Below are 19712 nucleotides of genomic sequence, written 5' to 3'. Positions count from 1 at the left end.
TCTGCTTGCAAGACAGAAGCTCTACCCCTGAGCTGTGGCACTTCCCCAAGACGGAGTTGTTCATGTTGTTCATGTTGCTTATTCATTTGCATACTGCTTAATTGCCAAGGTGGCTTCTAAGATCAAAGCATTTAGAGCAGCCTTTCTCAACCTGTGGGTCCCCAGATGTTGTTGGACTACAACTCCCATCACCCCTAGCTAGCAAGGCCAGAGCTCAGGGATGATGGGAGTTGTAGTCCAACAACATCTGGGGACCCACAGGTTGAGAACCGCTGATTTAGAGCAAGAAAACAACTCAAGCAAAACATTAAACAGCCACATTTTAAAATGTGCAGTAAAACAAGCCAGTTGAAACAGAAGGTCCAGGTCCACTAGGATTCTAGTTTGAAAAGCAAAAGTGGATCTCGCAAGCCTGAAGCCTGCTCATGCTTGCTTCCATCCACTGGGGAGTTAGGACACAGGGTGCTTCTAAATACCAGTTTCTGGAAACCATCGGAGGGGAGAGACTTTCTCTTGTGCTCATCAGGTCCAGTTTGCATGCATATGGTTGGCCACTGCAAGAACAGGAGGCAGGCTTTGATGGGCCCTGATCCAGCAGGGCTTTTCTTACATTCTCAGGTTCTTTCTCCCTTCAGCGTCTGTTTTGGATACAAGAGTGTGCATGTATTTATTCTTATGCAAACACACGCACACCATATCTTCCTGGGTAAATCAACCCCGCTTGCAAGGTTTGCCAGTCTGATATCCTGGAAACTGCACTGTTCGCCCCCTTCTGTCATTTATTCCCCCTGCCCTCCCCAGCCCTGAAACATCTCTGATGCAAAACGAATGCAATTTCCCCACTCTTATTAACTTGTCTCTTAGAACCTTCAGCTCCTATATTTTCATTAGAACATTGAGTTGCCTTATTACCTTCCTGCTTTTCATTGTGCTGGTTATTTTTCTTTCTTTCTTTTTAATCTCTGTTTCTTTCCACTCTGATACACTGCAAGATTTGAAAGCGAACTGGGGTGGAAGAGAAAATTGGGAGCAGGTATAATGTGGTTTGCGTTTCCGATGCCTTCAGATGCAGCCTGTGAAAGATTTCAGGCACTTCACTTTACATCTGCTTCACTTTCCCCAGAAACAAACAGGCACGTCCCACCGTAGCCCCACAAATTTGGGAAATTTCTCAAAACATTTATATATCCTAAAGTTTAATTGCACACCTGCTTTTTCCTTTCCTTTTTGGGGGGAAAGTTTCTGAAAATTCTTAAACTGCAGCAGCACAGGGATTGGTAAAGAAGAAACCACACCAAGTGAAACAGCTTTGTAGTGGATGAGATTATTTACTTATTTGTAAGGCATTTCTGCATGGTGATTTGACTCTGCCAAGGCATTTTGTGACTATTAAACACCAATGTTGTTCAAGAGAGCATCTGCAAGAGAAGAAAACAGGCTTTGAAACCCTATCTGAATGAAATTTAAACTCATTAAAACCCTGGTGGAACAAGAATGTCTTGGGCTGCATTCCTGGGGGGCCATAAGATGAAGAAGAAGACGAAGAGTTTGGATTTGATATCCCACTTTATCACTACCCGAAGGAGTCTCAAAGCGGCTAACATTCTCCTTTCCCTTCCTCCCCCACAACAAACACTCTGTGAGGTGAGTGGGGCTGAGAGACTTCAAAGAAGTGTGACTAGCCCAAGGTCACCCAGCAGCTGCATGTGGAGGAGCAGGGAACCCGGTTCACCAGATTACGAGTCCACCGCTCTTAACCACTACACCACACTGGCTCAGCCAGATGAATCGGTTCCTGTGCTCCCCAAGGACCATGGGATCTTCCCAGGGAAGGAGAGAGAGAGAGTCACCATCTTGGAGGCAAATCTCACCTCCCTTTGCTTCTTCAGTGAGACACTGGATAGGTTCACAGCCAGTGCTCACCCATTGTAGAACAGGGTAGAAAGGAAGTTATATGTCAGTGTTGGAGGTGCTGGGGAAAACGAGCTCCCACACCACCCTGGAACAATAAATGTCTGTTAGAGATGGGTACAAACGAAGTAAGAGGAAGCAGAAGAAATTCTTGTCAAATCTGAAAGTTCTTCACCTGTAGCTTTTGGATGGGCAAGGATCTCGCATCCAATTTTAGGCTAAACCCCTAGAGCTGGCATAGTTTTAGGGGTTTTTTAAGGCCAGAACAAAAAAGAAGGGGGGGAATGCCTGCCCCCCTGCCAGCATGGGCCCAGCAGAACATTTAAAAAGGCAGATCCAGCCACCTTTGGTTCTCCTTGTCCACTGACTGTCAGGAGGTCCTACACACAAGTAGGAATCCGGCAGAGAGACTTACCCGGCTGGCATGTTCTCTCCCTCCTGGTCGTTCGTTCTGGAGCTTCAAAAGCTTTCTCCAGCCCAAACATCACAGTGACTTGTACCAGGAGGCATCATCACACTTCAGGATCAGCAGAGTAGAGGCAAAAAATGGGGTAGAGGAGTGAAGTAAATTTTACTTTTACACTTACGCATTCCACCAGACAAGTGAGAAGCAGTATCAGAGTTCAAGCACACCTTCAATCCAGGCAAAAACATTCAAGGAGGGTTCAAAGCAGAGCCAATGATCTAGGTGTGTGGTGTGGGGAAAGTCCCAAGGGCCGGATGAAGGGGCCCGGAGGGCCACATTTTGCCTGAGTCCTGAGGTTCCCCACCCCTGGTAGCCAGCAAAACTGCAACCTCAGCCCATTCATATTTTCCCAGTGTGCAGGATGATTTGCTGTTCATAAGTTTCTTGTGTTTTATTTCCCCTGCCGTAGGTTGATCCACTGTTTGCAGAGGAAGTCAAAGAGAAAATTAAAAGGTAGGCTCCTAATTTGGAGATTTTTTAAAAAATAAATAAATAGAAAAGTATATAGCTGTATTTATTTCCCCCAATTTCTCATTTCAAACAAATCTCTTTCAATGTTGCTCAGATTTACTCGAGAAGCTCAATTCCTACTGAGACCTCCTATGTTCACTTCAGTTTGAGGTGGCGATTTTACTGAAGCATACATTTTCTGGCTCAGAATTACGAGTGTTAAGGGCTCGTAACATTCACCTTGAATACAAGACAAGCATTATGACCCCATAATTCTTCTCTGGCTTGGATTTTCACCCAAGTTGGAAAAGGCAAACCAGCTTGCCAGCTGATGTTGTTGTTGTTGTTTAGTCGTTTAGTCGTGTCCGACTCTTCGTGACCCCATGGACCAGAGCATGCTAGGCACTTCTGTCTTCCACCGCCTCCCGCAGTTTGGTCAGGCTCATGTTTGTAGCTTTGAGAACACTGCTCTGAGAAAGAGGCTTCTGAGCAAAATTAGCCATTTATAACCCAAAATTGAAATCCAAAATGTTTACGTTTCAGTTTGTGGGTGGGGGAGCTGCAGGGGAGGTTGGGAACATTTAAGGAGAAGGGAGATTAATCCTGTCTTGCTGCTACATTGGAAGTTGTGTGTGTTAAGTACTTGTTTATTTTGATATAGCACCACCAAAGTATGTGGCACATTTTATGTGGATGTTCCTGAATTTATTGGGAGGGGCCACAGATTAGTGCTAGAGCGTCTGCTTTGTGCACAGAAATTCCCAGGTTTCACCCCCAGCTCAACCTGAAATCTTTCTGCCATCCATTATCTCCAGACGACTCTGAAGTCCAGTGTCTGGAGGCCAACTAACAGACTAAACCATCTTTGCCTGGTAGGGCGGATGGGGTGCATTTGCTACAGGAGATCTCTCAAGAAGACCTGCACGCTCTTGTGAAAAAATGCTTTGCCGTTGTCAACAGTTCCATTTCGGAGGGGATGTCGGCCACGATCTTAGAGGTAATTGCATTTGAACATTGACCTTCATGTTGAACGTTCCCTTGCTCGGCTGGTTTGAAATCTCCATCAGTTTCCCTGTCTGCCTTTCAGAGCTCGCAAAACACAAGGGCTTCCTCTAAAACATTATGCAGGAACAGTTAGCAACTCACAGTTTCAGCCGGCCTGTGAAATTAACAAATGCTCAGCGGGTGAGGAATGGGAAGCTGTGGCCTTCGTCTTGTTGTTTGTCAGTCTCAATCAAAATCGTCAATCATCAGGAGCGATGGGAGCTGTTGTCCAGCAATATCTAGAGCAGGCATAGGCAAACTTGGCCCTCCAGCTGTTTTGGGACTACAACTCCCATCAGCCCTAGCTAACAGGACCAGTGGTCAGGGATGGTAGGAGTTGTAGTCCCAAAACATCTGGAGGGCCGAGTTTGCCTATGCCTGATGTAGAGAGACTTATAGTCAATCTCAGGTGCCAAGATCAGCAGAGGGGGCCCTCTTGGTACTTCCAGCACCCTCAGAAGTCCAGGGGGTGGCTACAACCTAGGACAGAGCCTTCTCTGTGGCATCCCCAAAATTGTGACATTCCCTCTGCGTATAGATGCACCTGGCATCTTCATGATGTAGCTTTTGTTGGGTGCTGAAGACACACCACTTTACCCTGGCATTTGACATCAGAGAGAGAGAGAGAGAGAGAGAAATGGACCTACCCCGTTTTCTTGACAAAGATTTCTTTTAACTGATTTAATTGTAACTCACCCCAGTAAAAAGGTAAAGGGACCCCTGACCATTAGGTCCAGTCGTGACCGACTCTGAGGTTGCGGCGCTCATCTCGCTTTATTGGCCAAGGGAGCTGTGGCCAGCATGACTAAGCCGCTTCTGGCGAACCAGAACATCACACGGAAACGCCGTTTACCTTCCCGCCTATTTATCTACTTGTACTTTTGACATGCTTTCGAACTACTAGGTTGGAAGGAGCAGGGACCAAGCAACGGGAGCTCACCCCGTTGTGGGGATTCGAACCACCAACCTTCTGATCGGCAAGTCCTAGGCTCTGTGGTTTAACCCACAGCGGCACCCGCGCCCCATACTCACCCCAGTAACCTCATTCAAATTTGGGGCTAGCAAAATCAACAGGCCTCCCCTGTCCCAAAATTGTAGAGTTGGAAGGGATCCCAAGGGCCACCTAGTCCAATCTTCTGCACTGCAATCATCACAGCTAAAGCATCCATGACAGTTGGCCATCCAATCTCTGTTCAGCCTTCCAAGGGAGTCCATTCCACTATTAAACAGCTCTTGCCATCAGGGAAGAGACACAGTGGTGGGTGCAGGGCCAGCAAGCAATTCTACTTGTGTGTCATAATGCCTGAACAATGCTTGTGATGTGTAATGTTTCTACATCTATATTTACATAATAGTGGCCATGCTTTGCGTAATTTATTTTGGCTTGACTTTTTGTCTCTGCTGCCCTGTTTTAGTAAGCAGAGCCCCGCCTCGCTTTCTTGATAATCCTATCGCTATTTTTTTTTTATCATCTTATTGCAGCCATGGACAGAAGTAAGGCATTCTTGCGTAATAAGAATTCATAGCAGCTCTCTTGGGAGACTGAGCGTCCCAGCTTTTTGAGAAAAGAGGAGTTTCTAGGCCTCACAATGATATCAAGTCACAATCACAAAGTAGGGTTGGTCCTAAAAAATGCCAAAGGCCACTGTAAAAAGATGTGTCTTCAGCAGAAGCTGGAAATGGTATAAATCTGCATAGTGAAAGGCCAGGAACAGGTCTGTGGGAAAGGAGGTCCACAACTTAGTGGCAGGAGCAAACCAGCAGTAAATCACACTGAGCAAGTGGAGTTAACTCTTTATTATCAAGTAGAGTTAACTCTGCATAGGAATGTCAGGCCTAATGAGCACAGCAACTCTTCTTTGGTAGGTTTTGATCCCAATGAGGCAGTTGCGGAGGCTGAAGATGTGCACCTTCCCACAGCTGTCTAATTCTCCTCCTTTCCTGGGTTTTCCCCAAGCAATCTGATACTACCTGCCAGCCTTTGCTCTTCCCACTTCATGCCTCTCCTGGTCCTATGAGACCACGGGGAGGTGAGGTTGTTGCAGCAGGAGGGGGAGACACCCTGGTTCCTCTCAGCCTCTTGGCCAGCTTTCTGCCCTGCTTCTCCTTCTGGACTTCTGTATAGACTCTTCCTGCTCACTAAACCCTGTTACCTCTTCAGCTTCTGACACCTCCTCCTCCCCCCAGTCTTCTCTCTCTTCTCCCTCTGCCCATTCATTGTTGTCCCACCACCAAACCCCTGGCTATGGGCCTTCTTCCCTTGGCAGTTCCCCAGCTGGTTCCTCCCACCACTTCTCTGTGTCCAACCATTCCATGTCCCTTAGAGGCTGCTACAGAGAACGTTCTCTCTCCCCCCCCCCCCCAAATGAGACTTTGGAGCTTGGTAGAACAACCACAGGGTCTTCTTCCATCAGCCTTAGCACCCAAGAGGGTCTGTAACAAAGGAGGTGTTTTTTTCCGGGTATTTGGGGCCTAAGTCATTTGGGGCCTAAGTCATTTGGGGCCATAGCTGTCAACCGTCCCTCATTTGGCAGGAAAGCCCCTTATCCCAGCGCCGTGTCCTGCTGCTGTCCCTTATTGATGATGCCCCTTAAATTTCCCGGGTTTCAAAGGAAGCAACTCCTCTCCCTCCCTCCCTGCCGGCCAGGGAGGAGGGAGGCTCCAACTGTGTTGCTTGGCTGCGTTGCTCACCCAATAAGGAGTCTAAGAACGACTGGGGGGTGGAGCTTGCATGCCTTGTGCCGATCAAATCGGCCGCGTTGCCTGGGGACTTGCCTTTGCTCAGCGCTTCCCAGCGGAGAGGTGACGGTAGTTTTCCTTGCTGCATCCCCTTTGCCGGGTTGCTGTGCTGTGGGAACCACCGCTTGAGGCTTCGTTTCGCTGCTGGCTGACTAAAATCCCTTATTTTGGCTGCTGATCCCTTATTTTCGAGGCTGCTGGTCCCTTATTTTCAAATCTGTAAGTTGACAGCTATGTTTGGGGCTTTAAACACTAATGAAAGCACCTTGACTTACGCTTGAAAAGAAAAAAGTTTTTAAATTCAGGGGAAAAGAAAAAAGTGGAGTAGGGGGGAAAGAAGCACAAATCTCCAGTTTCTTTCAACACTTTCCTCTAATCAGCCTTCCAAAGGCCAAAGGGTCTCGAGGGTTCCCTACCTGAGAAGCTTGGAAATAAAATCTGGATCATCTCCGACAGGCCAGATCCCCTTGTGCTAAACTAACTACCTTCCTCAGAAAAGAAGTGGAAAACATACATGCACGGAGTGGGAAGGGATGATGGAGAAAATCCGAAACAGAACTTCCCCCATTCCATAAGGAAAATAATTACAGTACGTTCCTGTTGGATCATGCCATAGTTGCAATTTCTGGCCACGCTTCTGATTTCCAATCAAGCTGTGTTGGTCCAAAAGTGGTCCAGGTGCAAGAATGGCATTTTCTTGCCTACTCACTAAAAGATTCATCAACACCCCTAATGCCTTTCAACAGACCTTATCCATTGCTGGATTGTCTCTCCAATCCGTTGCTGGGTTGAATGGGGCTGCAAAACCAGGAGGAGGGAGAGAATTTCTGCCCACCCTTATTAAAAACAAATAGATAAATAAATCACCACCAGCTTCACATTAACCTGCTAGTAAAGGCTCGAAAATATAGGCACTTCAAAGTAGTAGTATCACACAATATTTCATTTATTGGGGGCAGGGAGGAGGTGACTAAGGTGTTCTATTTTGGCTAGATTTATTCATTCATTTTTGGGATGTGGGTGGCGCTGTGGGTTAAACCACAGAGCCTAGGACTTGCCGATCAGAAGGTCGGTGGTCCGAATCCCCGCGACAGGGTGAGCTCCCGTTGCTCGGTCCCTGCTCCTGCCAACCTAGCAGTTCGAAAGCACGTCAAAGTGCAAGTAGATAAATAGGTACCGCTCCGGCGGGAAGGTAAACGGCGTTTTCGTGCACTGCTCTGGTTCGCCAGAAGCAGCTTAGTCATGCTGGCCACATGACCTGGAAGCTGTACGCCGGCTCCCTTGGCCAATAAAGCGAGATGAGCGCTGCAACCCCAGAGTCAGCCACGACTGGACCTAATGGTCAGGGGTCGCTTCACCTTTATTCATTCATTTCTAAGGTTGTTATAGGGGACAATTTGGGTCTGTCCCACTTCCTTTTCTTTAGGGATCACCCTCCCTGAGGTAGGAAATTCATAAGTGGTGAAGCCGCCCATTTCTCAGTTCTTCTCATTACCATTTTGTGTTCTTTTTGGTAAAGGATTATTTTGTCCATCTTTCCCATGGGCGATACTCTTGGCCCTGACAGTGAAGTAGCACCATCTGCCTAGAAAGGAAAGAGAAGATAGCTCTTGAACAACAGTGCTATTTTAATTAGGAGAAACAACAGCAACCCTACCTGAGATGGTCAACAGGAGGAATGACCATCTGTCAAAACCTTGTTTTCATTAACCAGGGCAGAAAAACTGCTCCAGAAAACGAAAGTGAAGCCTCAGGCTGTGCTTGGACTCCACTGATTAAAAATAAATAAATTCAGGACCATCTTGTTCAGCCAACACTACTTCCCTGGGTGGATTTGAGCTACGAAGACGTCCAACCTTCTATCAAGAGGGTTTGGTGGGCTCATAAGAAGAGCTCTGCTGTGGGTTAGATCAAAAGCCCATCTAGGACACTTCTTACAGTGGCCACCTCTCTTCTAAAAAACCCCCACAAATTGTGGGTCAAGTGCAAGAGGATCAGAAAAGCATATTCGTGGAAGCATAAATGTCAGCCAGGCAAAGAGACAGGTTTGTTTATGGTTGAGTCAGATCAGATAGAACCTTCTTTGATAAATGGGGTGCAGCCAAGCTAAGACCTGAGCGTGACCTATCTGCCTCCAGGTTGTGTTTAAAGTGACTCACCACACGAGATGCTGGTCCACAGATTCAAGGGGTTCCTGGTTCAAATTCTGAATCAAATGCACACTGAGTGCGGAAAGAGATTCCCCAAAGACTCCATCCCGCTTCTGTTATGTACCCTCACTTTCCTTATTTTCAGTGCTATTTTTCTAGAAAAAGAGGTGGCAGTACTCACCATTAACCCCTCCCTCTTTGCGTGGCAAGTTCCCGTCTCTCCCCTGTGAAATAAAGACACATGAGACAATCATTTAAGGTTAATGGGCTAAAATTGCCACAACTTTATTAGTTACAGGTAATGAGTGGTAAGGGACGTGGGTGGCGCTGTGGGTAAAACCTCAGCGCCTAGGGCTTGCCAATCGAAAGGTCGGCGGTTCGAATCCCCGCGGCGGGGTGCGCTCCCGTTGCTCGGTCCCAGCGCCTGCCAACCCAGCAGTTCAAAAGCACTCCCGGGTGCAAGTAGATAAATAGGGACCGCTTACTAGCGGGAAGGTAAACAGTGTTTCTGTGTGCGGCTCTGGCTCCCCAGAGCAGCGATGTCACGCTGGCCACGTGACCCGGAAGTGTCTCCGGACAGCGCTGGCCCCCGGCCTCTTGAGTGAGATGGGCGCACAACCCTAGAGTCTGTCAAGACTGGCCTGTACGGGCAGGGGTACCTTTACCTTTACCTTTAATGAGTGGTATTGGTTTAGGCATTGGTCCTACTCGACTAACCGGCTTCAGCCTGTTCGCTTGAAGTCCAAGAAGGGTTAACCACCAGTAGGGGGAGTCCTGCTGATGCACATCAACTAGGGACTCCCCCGGGGTCACCGCTCGGGGGCCTGCCTTGGGCCCTCACCTCCCTAGGCTTTGGACAGGGCGACGCCCCCCGGAATCCTTTACCGGACTACCCTTCAACATGCGGGGGAGGTGATGGCTCTTCCTCCCCCCTTCATATACATAACAATACCCCTACCAGTGCCTAACTGCCAATGCCGAGGAAGTTGTGACGATTTGCTACGAGGTAGGAGAAAAACCAAGTGGCTGGTGCCAATTTGCCAAGTGGAAAAAATTCCTACCAGGCCCCTTAATGGCGACCAACCGAAGTCCATAGCAAGGTCGAACGGAAAGCCTAAAGGGAGGGAGGGTGGGAAACCCAATAAGCTGAGGCGGCAAAAGAGGGCAGTTCCCGGCCATGCCAGTGTATATACTCTAAGCCACGCGCCCCCCAGGCCAGCTGATTGGCTGGCCTGGGTATGACGCGGCCAGGGATTCCTTCAATCGTGTGGGGGCTGAGAGCCAGCCCCCGCACAGGTGGAGGGGGCGTGAAGCCCGCAACTCCACCTCCTCTCAAGTTTGGAAGTGGCTTTCTCTTAGAATGGCAATGGCACCTGCCTGAGAGGTGCCAGAACTCACCTGAGAAATGCTGAAACTGAGATCTGGCAAGTTCCTCCTGAAAAAAAGCCCTGCTTGTTTTATGAATGTCCTTCGTCGCTCCCAAGTGTCTGGGCTGAAATTACCACTCACCCCATTCCCAGTTTTATGCTCCCCATTGGAAGACTGAAAATTTTTTGGTGTCCTGGCCCTCCCCGTCCAGTGAAGAACTTAAACTCACAAATCTGGTTCTGCAAGAGGCTTTGATTTTCAGATCAGATCAATGCATTAGGCGAGTGTCAGCTTACAGAAATCAAGAGCAAGAGAAGTTAAATGCATGGCGCTAAGCGTGAGCTAGCGCCATTTGGACCATAAAGAAGGCTGATCGCCGAAGAATTGATGCTTTTGAATTATGGTGCTGGAGGAGACTCTTGAGAGTCCCATGGACTGCAAGAAGATCAAACGCATCCATTCTTAAGGAAATCAGACCTGAGTGCTCACTGGAAGGACAGATCGTGAAGTTGAGGCTCCAATACTTTGGCCTCCTCATGAGAAGAGAAGACTCCCTGGAAAAGACCCTGATGTTGGGAAAGATGGAGGGCACAAGGAGAAGGGGACGACAGAGGATGAGATGGTTGGATAGTGTTCTCGAAGCTACAAACATGAGCCTAACCGAACTGCGGGAGGTGGTGGAAGACAGGAGTGCCTGGCGTGCTCTGGTCCATGGGGTCACAAAGAGTCGGACACGACTAAACGACTAAACAACAACAACAACAAGCGTGAGCTAAAGCATTAATCCAACAAGCGCCACATGCCCTCACCTTCCTTGTGAAGATTGGGGCAGGCACAGCTATTTGTGCAGCAAGCGACTGGAGTCTCACCACTGTGCAATCCAACAGAGACACCAATTCCAGTAGGTTGGCTAAATGAGGTTTGTCCACTCCATCAGACATATCTTAGGTCTCTAGAACAGACACCTATCCCTCAATCCACTGGGAACCTAAAAGAAGTTTTTGCCTGGTTGCTCAGAAAGGGATCTGACCCACAGACTGAAAATAATCCCTAGTCCTGCCTTAACGCCTCCCTTTGCTGAAAAGAATTCAGGCTGAGGTGATGGCAGTTAAAACCATCACTGGAGCAAACTTCATAGAATCACCCTTCTCCCTTCCTAATAGTCAAAGAAATCATGGCATTCTAGAGCCTGCAATGCCATTTGTGGCTGTTCTGGCTGCCTCAGCATAGGCAGTGAAAAAATGCTTGAGCAAAGTTCCCCTGCTTACTGGCAAACACGTTCCATTGAAGTCAGTGGGGCTCACTTCTGCGTAGATAAGTTTAGCACCACACTGTTAGCCAATTAATCAATGAAACAGAGCCGTCCTTCCCACTAATGTGTTTGTGCACCAGTGTGCAGGCAAGCTCAAGTAATCCACTTTTCCCGTTTTCTACCCCTCCACCCCAAGAAAACCCCCCAACTTGTCATGCTTTCCTTCCGGGCCGATTACACCACGAGGAAATCACGTCCCCCACGATAATGACAGTAATTAAAAGCACATTCTCTCCTAAGTGCCAGTGAATCGGTATGGATTGAACAACCTGGAGAGTGGATTTCTTTCTGTTGTCTGACACCGCAGTAATTTGTACAAGATGAGCCATTAAGCGCTCAAAGGCACCACATGTTTTTCAGGATTTCTGAGGCTGGCGGCGGTAATTAAAATTTCAGGTCGGGCGGCTGGGGGGGGGGTGGGTTTCCGCTTGACAAGTGCGCAAGCGGGCTCCGTGCGCTTCCCCAGAGATATCAAGGATTTACCTCATGCCATTCTATGCTCCGGTGGTTGCTGGAAATTTCTGTCCCTCATGAAGATTAACCTCTGGCAGATCTGCCGGTGCTCTCGAGCCCAAATAAACCCAGATGATGTATTCATAAGCACACAAGAAGACCCCTGCTGGATCAGACCAGTGGCCCATCAGTTCCATAATCCTGTTGTCACAGCAGCCAACCAGATTCCCCAGCAAGAAGCCTGTGTTCAGAACCCTGCTCCACAATCTTCTGGAAATTTCCAGCTCTACCTTACTAACCCTAAGCCTTTTTCTCCTCTGTGTTTCTCCACTAGGCAATGGATTTAAATGTTCCGGTGATGGCAAGGAATATCCCAGGGAATGCTGCAATAATCGCGCACAAGACAACTGGGCTGCTATACTCAAACCCCCAGGTAAAAAAAGAAGTAATGACCCAATGCACACTTGCATTGAGAGCCAGTGTTGTGTAACAACTAGAGCAGGGGTCAGCAACCTTTTTCAGCTGTGGGCCGGTCCACTGTCCCTCAGACCATGTGGTGGGCCAGACTATATTGGGGGGGGGGGTGAATGAATTCCTATGCCCCACAAATAACCCAGAGATGCATTCTACTTATGTAAAAAACACACTGATTCCTGGACCATCCGCAGTCCAGATTGAGAAAGTGATTAGGCCGCATCCGGCTCACGGGCCTTAGGTTGCCTACGCCTGATCTAGAGTGTTGGACTAGGAGATGAGGGTTCAAATCCCCACTCAGCCATGAAGCTCCCTGGGTGACCTTGGGCCCGTCACTCACTCTCAGCCTGACCTACCTCACAGGGCTGTTGTGAGGATAAAATGGGGAGGAGAACTACATGTGCCACCTTGAACTCCTTTCAGGAAAGGTGGGGTATAAATGCAATAATAATAATAATAATAAATAATAATAATAAATGCTGGAATTTAAACCTACATAGGTTGGGGTTATGGTATTCAGTAGTGAAGGATATGATCACCATTGATATCAAATGACACGCAATTCATGTTAGGTTCCCTCCTATTTGTATTGTGTTTCCTTTGCACTGAAGTGAATGGCGTGGAATAATGTAATAATTACGTAATAATTACCCATCTTCAGTGTGACTAGCACTGTTCTGCTGTAATTCGGTTTCCAACAAAAACCGTTATTCACCTCACTTTCTGTACTATTATCTAATTTATTTCATAAAGTTCCGCCACAACAGACAGCAAGCCAAATGACATATTTTCGTCAGAAACCGAACTGTAGCAGAACGGAAGCGCTGCTGCATGTGACAGACATGGCTCAGAATGGAAATTGACGCCTTCAAGAAGGACACTGACAAACTGGAACGTGTCCAGAGGAGGGCAACCAAAATGGTCAAAGGCCTGGAAACGATGCCTTATGAGGAACGGCTAAGGGAGCTGGGCATGTTTAGCCTGGAGAAGAGGAGGTTAAGGGGTGATATGATAGCCATGTTCAAATATATAAAAGGATGTCATACAGAGGAGGGAGAAAGGTTGTTTTCTCCTGCTCCAGAGAAGCGGACACAGAGCAATGGATCCAAACTACAAGAAAGAAGATTCCACCTAAACATTAGGAAGAACTTCCTGACAGTAAGAGCTGTTCGACAGTGGAATTTGCTGCCAAGGAGTGTGGTGGAGTCTCCGTCTTTGGAGGTCTTTAAGCAGAGGCTTGACAACCATATGTCGGGAGTGCTCTGATGGTGTTTCCTGCTTGGCAGGGGGTTGGACTCGATGGCCCTTGTGGTCTATTCCAACTCTATGATTCTAATGCCTTCTTACCTCTTCCTACCTTCTTACCTCCCTACTCCTCAAATCAGTTTCCCACAATACCGCTGAGCAGTTCTACATCAGACACTCCAGGGTATTTGGGGAAACCTCAGATGGTTGGCAGCTTTGAAAACCTGGCCACTGCCAGCAAATAAGCCTGTAGCCAGGGGAACAGATTTGTGGGGAGGTCAAAGCAGTACCAACTCAGGCAAGGGCAAGGTAGGTTTATTGCCAGTGGGGTCCTGCCAGGCACCTGGGTACTAGCAGCTACTTAAGAATGGTGATGGGAGAGATGGAAGTCTCCAGGGGAGACCTTGGACAATACCTTTTCATTGAAAGGGGCCTGAAGGATGGATCACATTCTAAAGAATGGGGAAGGGCTGTGGTTCCAAGGTAGAACACCTTATTTGCCTGCAGAAGGCCCCAGGTTCATCCCCCGCCATCTCCAGGTAGGACTTTGCAAGATCCCCTGTCTGAAATCCTAGAGAGCCCCTATTGGTCAGCGCAGACAGTACTGGGCTGGATGGACCAATGATGATGATGATATATTAAATTTGTTAGTCACTTTATCTTGTCGAAGGCAACCCAAGGCAACCAACCAATCAACAAATGAGCAACCACACAGAGAAACATTAAAACCAAAGGGAAACTGAAACGCATGAAAAACAACTAAAAGGCCACAGAGATTTAAATGCCAAAGGCCTGGTTAGAGAGTAAATTGTTTGCCTGTCACTGAAAGATATATAAGAATGGCGCAGGTGAACCTCCCTGGGGAGTTGTTGTTGTTTAATCATGTCCGAATCTTCGTGACCCCATGGACCAGAGCACACCAGGCACTCCTGTCTTCCACACAGTTTGGTCAAACTCATGTTAGTAGCTCGAGAACACTGTCCAACCATCTTGTCCTCTGTCGTCCCCTTCTCCTGATCTTTCCCAACATCAGGGTCTTTTCCAGGGAGTCTTCTCTTCTCATGAGGTGGCCAAAGTATTGCAGCCTCAGCTTCAGGATCTGTCCTTCCAGTGAGCACTCAGGGCTGATTTCCTTAAGAATGGAGAGGTTTGATCTTCTTGCAGTCCATGGGACTCTCTAGAGTCTCGTCCAGCACCATAATTCAAAAGCATCAATTCTTCAGCGATCAGCCATTCTTTATGGTCCAGCTCTCACTTCCATACATCACTACTGGGAAAACCATAGCATTCCACAAATGGGGAGCCACCACAGAACAGGCCTGTTCTTGTGTTTCCACCCTCTAGATCTCTTGTGGAGGAGGCACATGAGGAAGACACTCTGTGCCACCGAGGCTACTCAAGCATGGATTCAGAAGTACCCCCAAGCTATGTACCTGCTCCTTCAGAGGTAGTTCAACCACATCAAGAGCGGGCAACATCCCATCCATCTAGGGAACCACTCACTGACAGTGCCTCAGTCTCATGTGGATTGAGCTTCTGTTGGCTCTCATCCAGTCTACTACCACTGCAAGACAACGGTCCAAGAGGTCCAGTATATAAGGCAGCTTCCTATGTTCTGATATTCCACAGCTCCCATCTGGTTAGCGTTTAGTATTCTAAAGGCAACTGGCACCCAGGTAGCAGCAAAACCCAACTATCACTTTGATTTTAAGTCCCCAGCATGTCTCCTTCGCATGCAACCTATGCTTTTGAAGCTTCACCCTATATCCCAATTAACTGGTGGTCTTAATTAGGCTTGGAAAGGAGGGGTGTGTGATAGTATTAATCCTGTTGATTCTATAAATTAAATTTTGGCCTCCAAAAATCAGCTAAGTGCAATAATAACGTGCTCCGTAAAGAAAAGAAAAATCCCAACGCCAACAGATTAAATAAAACTGCAGAGTGTAAAATGCATTTTTGTTCAGAGTGCCTATGATTAATGCATACTATTAAGTCAAGTCTGAGGAAGGTAGATTCTCTGTTTTCATTAGACTTTGGCAGTCGCGCTTCCCTTACCCCTGACCCTCCTTCCACCCCCTCTTCCGATAAAACGATTGTGCCTAACATTTTTCTCCCTGGAGAGTTCATTGTTCCCCACGGTCTTCACAAATGAATCTCTTTGTTAACAAATGCAATTGGTTTTTCTGGGAAAAAGGTACTTGTATCAACGTGGAACTCACCTCCACACCCCTGGTGTGCGTTGGAGAGACAGAACGGCTTGATCTCAGGCAGAGGTTGCTTATTGCCCATAGATCTTGAGTCTGCAAGTTCGGCTAGTCCTTCGTGGCCTCCGTACAGGAATGTTCCTGAACATTAAACAACTTTGGATACTGGGCTCACACCTCCTTCATATATGCATGCCCCAAATGTGGGGAGAGACTGGATCCAGCTGGTGGGCCTGATCCTGATCTCCCCCACCCTCCCCTAGTTTTATTGTGGGGGTGACACTGGTGGAGAGATGTCATTGTGCAATTGATAGCCACAACAGAATCCTCCCTGACCACCAGCCCTGCCTTTTTATTTGAGGAAGAAGGATTCCGCGCTGAAAGAGTTTTAGACCATCCCTTGACCTTCACTGGAAAGGAGAACCTGCCAAAGTTTGAAAAGCAAGTTCTGTTTCAGGGGTGGCAAACCTCAGGTCCTTGGGCCATATGTGGCCCTCCATGCTCTCTGTCTGGCCCTCAGGATTCTCCCCAGGCCACGCCCCTCACTGGCCTGCACTGCACCTTCTTGACTGTTTTTTGCCTCCCTGGAATGTATTGTTTTATTCATTTGCATGTATGTGTGTGTGTGTCATTTTTTTCTGCACAAAAGCATACAGAAGCAAAGATTGTGTGTTCTGAAAACTGTTATTCTTGCAGAACACATCCTATTATGATTTCATTCTTTGTAAGTATCCAATACATTTTAATCATCGGTGCTATTCTTTCTGCATTTGCTACCTTTTATCTCACCTGCGAAGAAATGTTAAAGCTATTGTATGTGATAATTCTGCTCCGTATATGTCATAAAAGGAGACCCTAATCTTTCATATTGGCCCTGCGTTTGCCTCCTTCCCTCAATCTAACCTATTCAGTTGATTTTGCAATCACTGGGTCATATTGTGCTTCCATTCTCTTTTTACTGTTGGCATCTTAGAAGAAAATGTGATAAAGCCTCTTCCTAGCTTGGATGGAGGACAGAGAAGTGTGTTTATAGACACATTGGACCAACCTTCCCCAACCTAGTGCCCTTCAGACGTTTTAGGCACAACTCACACAATCCCATCCAGCATAATCAGGCTGTTGGAAGCAGTCACCCAAAACATCTCAAGGGAGCCAGGTTGGGCTCAGGCTTCTACATGGCTGGAATTGAGCCAGCTTCAAAGTGGTAAGAGTTGAATTCATTAAACCCCCATTTTTCTCTCTGTTCCGTGGCAGGCAGCCCCTGGAAAGCCCTTCCCCTTAACTTGCCCTCTTCCATAGACCAGAGGCAGAACACCTGCTTTTCATGCAGGAGGCCCCAGGTTAGGTCCATGGCATCTTCAGGTAGGTCTGGAAACGCCACGGCCTCCAATCCTAGAGGACCACTTGCCAGTCCATGTACTGCGCTTGATGATCTGACAATCTGTAAGGCCGCTGTTCCTGTTCCCTTGCAACGTGGCAAGTTTATAGAGTGTAATCTCCTTTGGATCCTTTTGGATACTGGCAGTGGGATAATAACAACAGCTATTTCTCACCTTTTCAGGAGTTTGTCCAGCTGTCTAAAAGCCTGATCGGCGACCCATTTCTGCACAAAGAGATTGTGATGAAGGCAAAGGAGTATGTCACAAAGCACCACTCATGGGAACACGAAAGGAAAGCGTATCAGAACCTTGTGTTGATGCTTCAGTGACGCACTTTGCATCAAGATACAGGAACCCAGCATGGATGGATCAAACCAGCCAAGCCAATCTGATTTTTGTGATTAATGACACTTACTGATTCTGCCCTCCCTCTGTATCACCTGCTCTCTGTGGTACCAGGTGAAATGTAGCATACAGTGGACACTAGAATGATTGCGGGGGGGGGGGGTGTTTCCATGAGAGGACAGTATTCACAAACATGGATAATCAGTGATGTATCAATATGATACGTTTTCTTGGAATTATATGCATGCACACCTATGCGTAACACATTCAAATGCAAACACATGCACACTAGGAATGCCGTTGGATCGTGGAAATCATTCTCGGTTTGACTTATGGCCCTAGTTCCAGAGAAAGCAAGTTAGGCAGTAGTCCCATTGAAATGAGGAGGTCGAGTTAATTACGATTGTTTCATTCATGTCCTTTTAATTTCCATAGGACTTCAGTGGCCATGGTTCGTTTACTGACCCTTAATCAGTTTACATGTTTACTGACCCTTAATCAGTTTATCCATCGATTAGAAAGAGCATGTGTGTAAAAACACTTATTTTAAGGGGGGGGGGACCAGAACTTTCCTCCCAGTGCTAATAACAGCAGGGGAGGAGTTAAACTCCAGTTCTGCAGTCTCAATAATTATGACTCTTCCCCCACCACATCCACGGTTTCTGTTTTCTTTTTTTATGTGCCCTTAAGCTGGGCCATAACAAACACTTTAAAAGGGTGTCTCTCTTGGGTGTAACTGAACAGATGCCATACAGCAAAGACATACGGCTGCTTTGACTTTGCTCCTGCCAAGACATTCCACTAACAATGTTGGTTGGGACAAGGGTGTCACTCTGACATGTCCACCGGGGGGGGGCGTATTTATATTGATCGATGTCCACATCTTGAGTTGGAGTTTATTTCTTCAAGTTGATGTTTACACCAACTTCACATTTCCTGGAAGCTGGTTGCTACCTCAGAATATATAATAATTGCAATACTGCATTTTTGTGGAACCTCATAAATCTCCTTCGTGTTTGGCCGTGAGAAGCTCATGCTCCATAGAAGGGAAGTGGCGAGTAATTTGCATTCAGTACTTTGTGCAAATTCCAGATGCTTTATTTTATTATTTTTGTCCTCTGAATCACACAGTCGTTGGCACCATTGAGCACATTGTAATAGGACTCTGCATTTGCAAAAGGGAATTAAAGGAGGGCTCTTGTGCCTACAGATCTGGAAAGCAATTGTGATTCATTTCCCAGCGGTAGAAGTAATGCCTTTGTTTCTCCCTCCGCTTTGCCATCACCACCAACCCCCACCCCCCCAAAAAAATCTGGCTATGAGATATCTATCTATCTATATTTATCTCTCTATCTATCTACAGTGGTGCCTCGCAAGACGAAATTAATTTGTTCCGCGAGTTTTGTCGCCTTGCGATTTTTTTCGTCTTGCGAAGCACGGTGTCGGGAAAGTTTTGGAAAAGCTTCAAAAATCACCAAAGTCTTTTAAAACCTCAAAAAAGGCTACCACACCGCGTTCTATGAGTTGCTCCTCGAAGTCAAGTTGCAACTGTATTAACGGTGTTAAGAAAAAGGAAACAAACTTGCAAGACGTTTCCGTCTTGCAAAGCAAGCCCATAGGGAAAATCGTCTTGCGAAGCAGCTCAAAAAACAAAAAACCCTTTCGTCTAGCGAGTTTTTTGTCTTGCAAGGCATTCGTCTTGCGAGGTACCACTGTATCTGTTTTATGAAGCTTTAAGTACATCCTGTTAGGGAAACTATACTTGAAGACCCTGTATTGGAGGGAGTCAAGCGCAATGAGTTATTCCTTGTGATTAGTAAAATGTGATTGGCAAGGGGGGACGTGACTGTGCACAGCGATTTCTGTAAAACTTGCATTTCCATGGGCATCGAGGGACTTAATCGTATCATGTAGGGTGGATATGATTTAAATCAAGCCGATTCAAATCACGATTTAAATCACTCATCAGTAAGACTTGATTTAAAACGTTTTTTTGTTTACAGAAAGACTCATTCTTGCTGGTATAATCTTAATGTTTACATCCAGATAAAGGTTTCATTTCTGGAATAATAAATTTTCAGAGTAGTTTTTACAATTATATCAAAAATTACTGATTTGGTTATACTATTAGAAATACATAGACAGAAATTATTGTGAGGTTTAATAAGTTAA

General features: G+C 46.9%; 1 protein-coding gene across 4 annotated transcripts in view; it reads left to right on the top strand.

Annotated features, from left to right (window-relative positions):
- GLT1D1 (glycosyltransferase 1 domain containing 1) overlaps positions 1 to 18759 on the top strand; it is a 55719-nt gene extending 36960 nt beyond the window's left edge. For 3 of the 4 annotated variants that reach the window (XM_077920846.1, XM_028709672.2, XM_077920844.1), the window contains 4 exons: positions 2787 to 2830; positions 3704 to 3824; positions 12228 to 12326; positions 17378 to 18759. In XM_077920846.1, the coding sequence (XP_077776972.1) occupies positions 2787 to 2830; positions 3704 to 3824; positions 12228 to 12326; positions 17378 to 17524 (411 nt within the window). In that variant the 3' untranslated portion in view covers positions 17525 to 18759. Of the gene's footprint in view, positions 1 to 2786; positions 2831 to 3703; positions 3825 to 12227; positions 12327 to 16512; positions 16541 to 17377 lie in introns of all 4 variants that reach the window. The other variant, XM_077920847.1, reaches the window with a different exon arrangement.
- Positions 18760 to 19712: the final 953 nt, after the last annotated feature.

The sequence above is a fragment of the Podarcis muralis genome, chromosome 16 (genome assembly GCF_964188315.1).
Source record: "Podarcis muralis chromosome 16, rPodMur119.hap1.1, whole genome shotgun sequence".
Lineage (NCBI taxonomy): Eukaryota > Metazoa > Chordata > Lepidosauria > Squamata > Lacertidae > Podarcis > Podarcis muralis.
The sequence above is the reverse complement of the archived record's forward strand: the minus strand, read 5'-3'. Positions and strand labels throughout refer to the sequence as shown.